Raw genomic sequence first — 11,950 nt, forward strand, 5'->3', positions numbered from 1 at the left:
CTCGATTTCGTTTGTTGTAACCCGGAATTGTTTTTGCTTAATCGATTTATAACTTGAACAACAGTATACTACTGTTGCCTTTAATACAAGATAAGAACAAACGTTGCAAATTATAAATAACGAAATGTTTGCAATGGTTATTTCATTTTAACCAATTGAAATGTACGTGTATAGATTTCCCCCTAAAATGTATAACAACAAGAAGAGATCTTTGAACAGAGATCATATTTAAAGTTTAGAAAAAGAAATAAGATGTCAAGCTTTAATTGTATTTAAAGATCAAAAGACAACAATTTTTCAATCATATTTTTTTTAAACGCAGGACCATTTTTTTTTAACCAAGACCAAAGATAAACAGTTAAACAAACACAATATAGATGGTAGTAACGACAATGGAAACATATACGTTGTCATATGTGCAACGGATATTCCATAACGGTCAATAAACTCGTCATGATGACCGTAAAATTCACGAAGGGATGATCCCAACTTTACCACTTAGATCTCTTGTTTTAATAACTCCCATGTGTGCAGCAATCACCTACAGAAATCATGACAGGAAATACAAGCCTTGGAATATCTAGGAGATATATGTTCGTTATGCAGGCGCTGCTGGAATGTTGCTACATAGAAACGGAAAGTTCATTATTTAGAAGGTTAGCTCATTTCTTTTGCGTAAAGAGTTGGTTTTATCCGAACTTCATTGTCAATATTTTGAGATGCAAGTTAAGATATGAGACCTATTTATCTTATTCTGTTGTATCCTTTATATCAAGAAGGTGTATTTGAATGCGTGCCAAAAATCATTTTACTGTGAATTATTCAGTGAGAAAAAAATTATCTATAAATCGGAAAGCGAAGTTTAAGAATACTGTAAACCCCTGTTTTCTTTCGAAGGAGTTTTTGTATGACGCCAGCCTTATCAGAAGAAAAATATTTAAAGTAAAAAAAAATGAATAAAACGGGAACAATATAATATTTTCCAAGAACACGAACCAACGTTAGGATAAGTACCATTTCTAACAAGCTAAAATGTACATTGACATTTGCTAAAGGTTTTCTCGTTCGTATCAAAATAATACAGCTATCATTTGATAATGGTTTACGTGGAACTTCATAGCTTGAAATGAGATTGTTGCAATTTAAAGGGTAATCTCTTGTTCCAGAATCAATCAATCACAGTAGTCTAGTCAGCACTCCTGTGTTGACATGAATTATCATTGTCATAGTTATGAAGTAACAATTTACAAATCTTTGTTTTTTTCTAAATTCCAAGGACCATCTTTCCCATGAATAGATTACCGTAGCTGTATTTGCAAAACCTATAGGTAGTGTTGGTTTTTAATGCTCTTCCAATTCGAACTTAAGTGATTCGAGCGTCACTGATATAAATGTGTAGATGAAACGAGAGTCTGGCTGTCAAATTGTAAACCCTAGTATCAACATCAGTTTAAGTAACCCTTTTTTACCTGTGGATTCATGTTTCACAAGCAATCATACCCTATCTCATTATATTCTTGTGCGCTGAAAGTAAAGTACAGTTTAAGTTCAACCCTAAATCTGAAGTAGAATGCATTCAATTTTTATTTAACATTATTTTTAACGTAAGCACACACATAATTATACATATATGTAAACATGACACACATACATACATTAAATAATTGAAACAATTCTTTATTAATATATTTAATGATTTGTAGATTGGCTGTATTCATTGCTACCATTAAAAGCTTTCACTCTAGCAATACTAGTGAATTTGGCACCATAATATTCCTTTTTGATATAGTGATTAAAACGAAAACAATGGCATGTAAAAAAAAATTAACTGTCATTTGAATGTCTCATTCGTTGAGATTTGTTTTCTTAAATTTCTATATTAACATATACTACTCACTTAAGTTCCACTTATTATGGAATTCAATTGAGTAACAGCCATTTGGTTTTATAAGGCAAACATAATTTTCCAAACTCAAAAATAAGAACTTTTATATCAATAAAATTGTTATTGAGTCTTCATGTGATTTTCATTGCTAACTACAAAACATTGAGAAGGCAAAAATGAGGCTATTAAACAGATGAAAAACAAGAGACCCTTCATGTTTCTTCTTATGCCATCCGCCAAATAATAGCAGCACCCAAATTGTTAAACATGATTAACGTTTAAGAAGAGCACAAGAGTAACGAAAATAAAACTGCCAAATTTATAAAATCAAAAAAATCTGAAATGTCACAAGAAGGTAAACGTTAAATCTTACAATGATAGAATTACAGCTATAAATACGTCTAAAATATTTTAGTGTACTGATCGTAGACACAGCGGATCAGCATGATGTTTTAAAAGCACCTTCACTATACTGCTGTACTGTTGTGTACAATCTTGTTCAATATCTTTCTCAAATAAATACTGTTGGCAAAATCGTTGCAACAATGATCTTTGTAACATTTTGGAAGCAATATACAATGGTGAAATTATATTTACAACACAACAATTAGGTTCTGCTTTAGACTTTAACAGTACTCTTGCAATATCTAAATGTCCATTTTTGGAAGCTATAAATAACGGAGATTCCAAGAAGTAATTACAAATGTTAGGGTCTCCATTAAACTTTAAAAGAACTCTTACAATATCTAAGTTTCCATTTCTTGAAGCTATATATAATGGCGATTCCAAGTAGTCATTACATATACTTAAGTCTGCATTATACGCTAAAAGTGCTTCAACAATATCTACAAAGCCCCTTTCTGAAGCCGAAAACAATGGCGTTTCGCAATGTGAATTGCATAAATTTGGATCAGCATTATTTTGTAACAATAATTTGACAGTTTTCAATCGAGTCTGTGGATTTTGGATGAACAAGGACTCGCCTGTGTTACCGTCAGGATCAATCATGTTTTCAAAAGGACTTGGAGTCATTTGGGCACACCAAGATACCGCTTGTTTTAAAGGGTATTCAAAATTTTTATTACATAGGTTAGGATCAGCCTTATATTTCAAAAGCAATTCAACAATGTCTGTGTGACCATGTTTAACAGCAATATAAACAGGAGATTCTTCAAAATTATTACCCAAATTTGGATTGCAGTGATGGTCAAGTAACAGTTTCACAATATCAAAGTAACCCATGTACGATGCAATGAAAAGCGGAGACTCAATATGTTTTCGAAAGTAACGGTCAAAGTCTACAAGAAGTTTAGAATCTACTCTTAAAATGTTATTTAAAAAAGCAGGAGTAGGCTTAAACATATCATAGTTATCGAATACTAGTGTCTTCATAACATCATCATATTCACTAGTACTGTCTGCAATGATATCGCAAAGATCTGGATCACTACCGTTTACTAACAATAATTCAACAATGGATGTGTTACCATACCTGCATGCGACTAATAACGGCGGTTTAGAACTCTCTGTACACATATTGGTATTGCAGTTTACATTTAACAATAATCTCACAATGTCTACATGGTTTAAATAACAGGCTGCATAAATCGGGGTTTGTTTATGTTTTGTCTGGACATTTGCATCAAACCCATTTTCCAGATATAATTTTACAATATCAGTATTGCCAAATACTGTAGCAATGTAAAGAGGGGACACACCATTTATAGTAGATATATTCATAACACCTTCTTTTAGAAACATTGCTACTATTTCAGTAAAACCTCTTACCGATGCAATGTATAACGGAGATCGTTCCTTCTTATCGCATATTTTGGCATTCGCATTATGTTTTAATAAAAGTTCAGTTATATCCGCGTGTCCACCATATGAAGCAAAAAACAATGGCGTCCTGCCTTCAGTATCACAAATATTAACATTTAAACCCATATCAATTAGCATCTTCACAAGTGCAAAGTAACCATGACGTGCAACGATAAGAATAGGTGACCAGTCAGTATGGGATAAACTCAATATTTTATCTCTCGCATTATCTCTGTGTTTAAAGTTTTGTACAAACTTTGTTTGAAACTGTACATTTGTCAACTGTGTGTTATTGAAAACATCATCGACACTTCCTTTAGATACATCTTGGCACAGTCTATCAAAGTAGGATTCTTCAAGGGAAATGGGCACTTTTATCATACACGATTGTTGTTGAATAGCGCTATTGTCCACGGTCGACTCAAATTGAAAACGATCTCGTATGACTTCAGGATGGCCGATTGCAAGACAAAGTTCAAAATAATATTTTCCGAAAAATAGAACTAAAATATCAAAAATCTTATCATGAATTATGCTGTAAATATCGTCGGATATCTTTGTAAAACAGCTTATCTGATGTTGTAATTTCTGTTTTACGACAGTAAAATTGAGAGAAGACGCATAATCGAAATATAGAACTATTGTTTCAAGAATTTGTTTGAGATCTGATTGTGAGTTGAGGATTGTGGTTGGTATACAGTTATTGTAAACAACAAATAAAAATAAAGTTGCAATGTTTGTTTGATCAAAATCATCGTTCAAACGAGAAAGTTCAGAAATTATAGCCTCAATTGGAGAAGAAAAAAAATCTTCAATAGACCCCTTCCTGTTTTTGGAATAAAATTCACACAAAAGGGGGAAAAAGTCATAATTCGTATATTGTTTCGACTTCTGCAATGCTATAATGTCATTTTCATCAAAAAACATCCTGGCGATATCAAGTTTTTCTTTTTCAGATAAACAACAATATTCTGATGTAAAGTCTACGCAGTTAGAAGATAAAATGCCAATATTCGCAATTAGGCGTTCTTTAAATATATAGCTACGACATGTTGCTAAAACTTTGATGCGATTATTTTTTGTAAGTGTGTTAATCTGTCCAGCCAAATCACGCCATTCTACTACTTTTTGCTTATCCAAGGTATACTTTCCACAAATGTCATCAAACACGAATACTTGATTACAATGTGGGTTATAATACTGTACTATATCGTTAGCTCTCGTAGCAGGTATCACTTCATACGCCATTGATTTGTTTAGATAGACAGCAACATGATGCGCCGATGTTGATTTCCCACAACCTGGAGGGCCTATTATAGTGATCACTGCTTTTTCGTCAACAGCTTTGATAAGAGTTTGAATAGCTCTTGTTCTTACAACACATTCATCTTTTTGTGACCATTCTTCTAATAGCGTTTCAGTGATGACTGAAAATATACATTTTGAAAGAATTTACTTAGTATATCCTTAATATCTTGTACCTTGTTAAACAATTCTTTTTAACCTTAGGAAAACAAATTGAAACAAAAACAAATCCAAATTTTGCAGACAGGAGTATGAATAAAGAAGTATTTTTATTATGATTATTGATTACGACATTTTGTTATTATCAAATAAGTGGTTTAACATACAATTGTACTCCAGATGATAAATCATATGGTAAAGATGTCATGACACCCCTTTAACCATCAAGGTTTAAATACATTTTTGAAGCTTTCTAAAATCTGTACATTTATTGTTTAAATATTAAAATAGAAAGATACATTTTCATTAAAACCAGTTTAAAGCTGACAAAGGTTATAAAGCTAACAAATTTTATAAATAGTAACTGCAAGTGATTAAAATCACAAACCATAGATTGTAGTTATTGATGATAAGATAAGTCATCGATATCGCAAATAAAATTTCACTACAGGATGAACGTAGGTGTTGACAATCTTTACCACATTTTAATGCAAATTATTTGAAGGTCATACATATATCAATTATAATCATCAAAATGATGTTTAACTATCAATACAAACAAGACCATCGTCAATTAGCAAATGCTTAAATTTTAATTTAAGACTTTCCAGATGATGCCAAGATCTTAAGACCGCATAAGTCTATAATTCATTTACTGGTGAATATAATTAATACTTTTGATATGATTTCATTGAAATAATTTGTAAAAATTCAGATAATAATTTTAAAAGTAGGAAGTATTTTTTTTTTATATTTGCGTCATTATTTATAATGCACAGGTTACACACATGATTCGTTTAGATAACTGCAAATACATGTACCTGCTACACCTTCGGGAATCGTTTGTCTTCTGAGGTTTTTTATTTCATTGAAGAAATCTTTGTCTGTTGTATCTAATTCCTTCTGTTTTAAATCATCACATCGTTGCCGATACGTTGGGCCACCAAGTCTTATAATAGCCTAAATAATAACATAGGCGCAAGTAAGTAATATCTATTCGAATAAATGGCCATTGAAGTATTAAAAAGAAGGAGTTGAACAAAATATCAATATAAGTGCTATAATTTGCTATTGTCAATTTGGTTTAATCAGTTTACCTGAGATCTGGAGCTGGTATGTCAGTTACTACTAGTAGTCCTTTGTTTTTTATTTTTATTATTGTCATTTTTATTTGTTTCTTTTGTTACCGATTTGAAATCGGATTCAGACCACTATTAAACTGACTTTTACGGTGCATTTTGGGGTGTTTTTGTTATAAGTTATACGTGTATTTAATGCTGACAAAATAACTGCTAATTATTGTATTGGTATGTGTATCAGATATAATCAGGTATATATTTTTAAAAACTGATTGAGATATACATAACATACTTAACAGTAACAAAACTTGTTAGCAATATTGCAATATCCACTAGCTTCAGAAGTATCCGATGTTGATCATCCTTTCATTACCAAAAGCCTTGACTTTTGTTTTCTGTTTTTCCTTGAAATATGCCCAGTTATTTTTTTGCGTTTAAACTCTACTGCGAAGATACTAGAACAAAACTACTGCGAAAATCTCTTCATTTGCAGTATATTAGTTAAACATGTCATTTTTATAGATTAATGAGGCTTTTAATGCCATTGTCAATTATTAAAACTGGTATCACTTTATCAATTATTAAAACTGGTATCACTTTATCAATTATTAAAACTGGTATCACTTTATCAATTATTAAAACTGGTATCACTTTATCAATTATCAAAACTGGTATCACTTTACCAATTATTAAAACTGGTATCACTTTATCAATTATTAAAACTGGTATCACTTTATCAATTATTGAAATTGGTAACACTTTATCAATTATTAAAACTGGTATCACTTTATCAATTATTGAAACTGGTATCACTTTATCAATTATTAAAACTGGTATCACTTTATCAATTATTGAAATTGGTATCACTTTATCAATTATTAAAACTGGTATCACTTTATCAATTATTAAAACTGGTATCACTTTATCAATTATTAAAACTGGTATCACTTTACCAATTATTAAAACTGGTATCACTTTATCAATTATCAAAACTGGTATCACTTTACCAATTATTAAAACTGGTATCACTTTATCAATTATTAAAACTGGTATCACTTTATCAATTATTAAAACTGGTATCACTTTATCAATTATTAAAACTGGTATCACTTTACCAATTATTAAAACTGGTATCGCTTTATCAATTATTAAAACTGGTATCACTTTACCAATTATTAAAACTGGTATCGCTTTATCAATTATCAAAACTGGTATCACTTTATCAATTATTAAAACTGGTATCGCTTTATCAATTATCAAAACTGGTATCACTTTATCAATTATCAAAACTGGCATCACTTTATCAATTATTAAAACTGGTATCACTTTATCAATTATTAAAACTGGTATCACTTTATCAATTATTAAAACTGGTATCACTTTATCAATTATTAAAACTGGTATCACTTTATCAATTATCAAAACTGGTATCACTTTACCAATTATTAAAACTGGTATCACTTTATCAATTATTAAAACTGGTATCACTTTACCAATTATTAAAACTGGTATCACTTTATCAATTATTAAAATTGGTATCACTTTACCAATTATTAAAACTGGTATCACTTTATCAATTATTTAAACTGGTATCACTTTATCAATTATTAAAACTGGTATCACTTTACCAATTATTAAAACTGGTATCACTTTATCAATTATTAAAACTGGTATCACTTTATCAATCATTAGGATTGTCATTTACTGTTACCATTACCTAGATTGCTGAAAATCTGAACTAACTTCTGTCGATTGTTAATGTTATCGTTAAGAAAAAAAAAATGTAGTTCCTTTTTTTATTACTGAAAAACTAACTATAATTGAAAATTGAAGGTACATCACTACGAGTTACTTACCTGACTGATATCGACCCAGTATTGATTAAACTCCTGTTGAGAGAGAATTCCTTTATCACAATGTACAACTTTGTTTCTGTAAGTTTTGATTCGGGACAAATCTGCCGCTACACTCTTATCACTGCATGTTGGGAGACAATCTTGAATATCAATATTGGCAAGATTTCTTAAAAGGCAAGTCATCAGTGTTATATCAAATTTTTCCGAACTAACTGGCTCTGCAAGAAATGTAGTTGTCTTTTAGTAAGCTTATAGTTACATTTTTGATATTTCGAAAATAAACATTGTTGATGTGAATATAATTTGAATCGTCTATTAAAGTTTCCTTATAAAGACTGAACATTTGATATAAAGACAAGAAGAACGACTGTGTTTGTTTATAACACGAAAAGTTGACTGTTGCCCCTACCAATGTAACTTGTTTATGATGTCTCTAATTTGACTAGTAAAGTTGAGAACATACATAATTGCAATTTTAGACAATCAACTTCAAACGAACGTTGTGTGATATATAGAGGAATCTGTTCTCATTAAAAAAAAAAAAAAAACATAAGGTAATAAAAAATAACAGATTGATAAAAATGTATGTGGACTTTACTCACCTGAGTTAGGAAACATTAGTTCCCATTGCTGTTTGTCAATGACCCGCTTCTTTCTAAGATCTAGAAGTACATTATGGTTCCGTCTGAATTCAGCCTGCAATTTTGTAGGGTGGAATTCAGTATTAAATGTATCCCTCACAACGGGATTTGCTACTCGAAGTAGTAAATGAAAAATTCGTAAGTAGCAAATTTCCTCATCAGTTATTTCTCTTGGCATATGATCGTCCATACCTGTATATATGTATAAAAAGTAATAACGTTTGAAAAAACTATCAGTAGAAGATAATATAAATAAGACTATGTGGTATGAGGGCAACTACATGTTTCATCCATGTCTCAACAAGTGTACAATTAAAGGCTTAAGTACGGCCTTCAAAACGGTAACTTGACTCACACAGAACAGCCCTACAAAAAGTAGTATAACAATTAAAAAACATTAAAACCAACGGGCAAGTCTATACAAAAACAATAAACGAGAACACCTATCAACGAAAACGAAAACCACTTAAACACAGGCTCTTCATTTAGAACAGGTGCATAAAAATAACACGGGTCTTAACAGGCACCAAACTTCAACTTTACCTGAGACAGTAGTTTTACATTTCAAAATAAAAACACACAATATAAAATATCAATTGAAATGGCTGAACTTAATCAAAGGACAATTTAGTCCTCAAACACTAATGAATGAGCATCACTAAAATCAGGGAATGACTCAATTGATCTAAAAGGATAAGCAATTTCATACCAACTAATGTTACCTGTCATGCTGCTTATTTCAAATAAAATGCCGAAAAAGTAACATTTGGTAAGTACGGTGGGCAGAATTATGACTTAGACAAGAAGAACATATAAGTGGTTCCTCTTAGTGGTTATCTTCCATAGAAATTGTTCCTCATCATCTACATTATCATGACAGCTGCCGTATTTTTAAGCATCACGAAGAATTCAACTTTAGTTGTTTACTTTCTTGTCTTTTTGTCTTATGTAGTTATTTGTCTCATTGACGATTATAGTACATACCCTTGTTTTGATTCAGGTTTGTACAATTAAAACTATATCAGACGTTGTTATCAGCTCGGCAAACAAATATGTAGCCTCAAAAGATAAAAGATGAAAGTTTTGTTTACGAATGATTTAGCGACCTGTTTCCACGTATCGCTTATTTATTTCCCCTTTCTTTTTCATTAAATTCAAAAAGCAATCACTTCGCATTTGTTACTTACAATCTGTCTTTTGTTTGTTACTCCTTTTAATTGTTACGTATTGGTTAATATGTGTCTTCTTAGCTAATCATTAGTAATGAACTGTTTAGTACCGGCAAAAAACAATAATAGACATGCTTAACATTAGGTAACATGACTTGATCCTTACATTGTTCTGTAACGTCTAATAAAATTGAGAATGGAAATGGGGAATGTGTCAAAGAGACAACAACCCGACCAAATAAAAAACAACAGCAGAGGGTCACCAACAGGTCTTTAATGTAGCGAGAAATTCCCGCACCCGGAGGCGTCCTTCAGCTGGCCCCTAAACAAATATATACTAGTCCAGTGATAATGAATACCAGAATGTTGTGAACACTTTAATGTTTCAAACCGTTTCATGAACTTCCCTTTAACTCTATACTTGGAAAAGCAAAGACATTTACATGAAAATTATAACACAAGAAGTCGTAAGATCATAAACATAGATAAATACAACAAAACGTCGACGTTTATCTAAATGTGGTTAATTTACTTTCATTTTGTTAATACAGAAAGTGGACATATTCGTATTTCTATGAGGGTGTAAAGGGTTATTTTCGTGCAACGTGTTTTGCCATTTTATTTCACGTGCAGCCATGCAAACGGTTCGTTATTCGCCGTGTTCGGTAAAAAGGATCAACGTGTAAGACATTTTTAATTATTCGTTCATCGTGAAATGGCAATTTTATTTTTCGTTCTTCCGTGCAGATATCCCCTTTACGCCCCTCTTATAGATATTATATTATATTAACATTAATGTATTTGTTGTAGGGTTTGCAAACGTTTCTCTATAAAACAAAATCAGTCTGACAACACATATATACAGTATTGATTTATGATATCTAAATCAATCTACTATGGAGTATCATTTTGGCCCGGATGAATGATCACAATAAACATAAATGTAACGGTTGACTCTTAAGTTAAGATTCTAAATTTCTAAACGATAAGTAAATACATCATACATCATTACTGATATAATTTTCCAGATCTCCACCCATAAAATTCAAAACAGTTAAGCCATTGTCGTTGAAAAAGAAAGAAAAACAAAAATACTAAACTCCGAGGAAAAATTAGAAATTGAAATTCCCTAATCCAATGGCAAAATTAAAAGCTCGAACACATCAAAGGAATGGACAACAACTGTCATATACACAGGAAAGAAAGCTCCAAATGTAAAATGACTTGCACTTAAAATAAAAAACTTCCTTGTAATTAACTTGTGTCATTTAATATCTGCTAAAAAAAATCCTTTACTATCGTTATGACAATTTTCAGAAACTTTTTCTTCATTATATGACCAAACAGTTTGTTTTTAACTTAAACTCTTACCTTGAGCTATTTAGTTTACATTATATATTGATGTGTTATCATACATATATGATTGCAATATGTCCCGGCAGGATAACATATGTACTATCTTATTGTACGTGGATGGATAATATCGTTATCTATCTCTTTTTGATTGGACGCTATTTAAATATAAAAAGCCTTGACCCAATGACGAAACATTGATATACTGGGATTGCCCTAACGGATTGGTAAAAAATACATTTTCTGAATGGTTCTAAAAGAAGACTCCGTCTGTTTAAAGTTTATCGTGTGTTGTCTATAAATTAAGATTATCTCAAACCAAAAACCCAATAAAAGTGTAATGATGTTTTTTTACATGAATACCTGGCATATTTTATGTGTGGAAAGAGGTGTTTCACAACCAGATTTCTGCACTTGTACCCATCTATAACTGACGGGAGCAAAATAAAGTCTTGTTTTTAGATTTCTAGACTGAAATACATTCATACTTATCGTTATTTGCCTCGTCATATAATAAAACTCATCAAGTGGACAGCCACTGTCAATTTCACCTGTAATAATATTAGAAAAAACATTTGATACCAATATTCCAATATTCAAATTTTTCGTTTTCTTTTAGCTTTTGTAATTGCTTCAAATATGGATAATCGAACTAGTTTTGAAACCCCCCCCATTTTCCGCT

The 11,950-nt window shown here is 31.1% G+C and overlaps 1 protein-coding gene across 1 annotated transcript; it reads right to left on the minus strand.

The window, feature by feature from the left end:
• Nucleotides 1-1,592: 1,592 nt before the first annotated feature.
• LOC139528736 (uncharacterized) lies at nucleotides 1,593-11,388 on the minus strand. Its single transcript, XM_071324879.1, has 5 exons — nucleotides 11,287-11,388; nucleotides 8,708-8,938; nucleotides 8,106-8,323; nucleotides 5,992-6,130; nucleotides 1,593-5,133 (listed from the first exon to the last, which is right to left on the minus strand). The coding sequence occupies exons 2-5, from the start codon at nucleotides 8,934-8,936 to the stop codon at nucleotides 2,297-2,299; spliced, it is 3,423 nt and encodes a 1,140-aa protein (XP_071180980.1). The 5' UTR covers nucleotides 8,937-8,938; nucleotides 11,287-11,388; the 3' UTR covers nucleotides 1,593-2,296.
• Between the last annotated feature and the right edge of the window lie 562 nt (nucleotides 11,389-11,950).

This window comes from Mytilus edulis, chromosome 6 (genome assembly GCF_963676685.1).
Source record: "Mytilus edulis chromosome 6, xbMytEdul2.2, whole genome shotgun sequence".
NCBI lineage: Eukaryota > Metazoa > Mollusca > Bivalvia > Mytilida > Mytilidae > Mytilus > Mytilus edulis.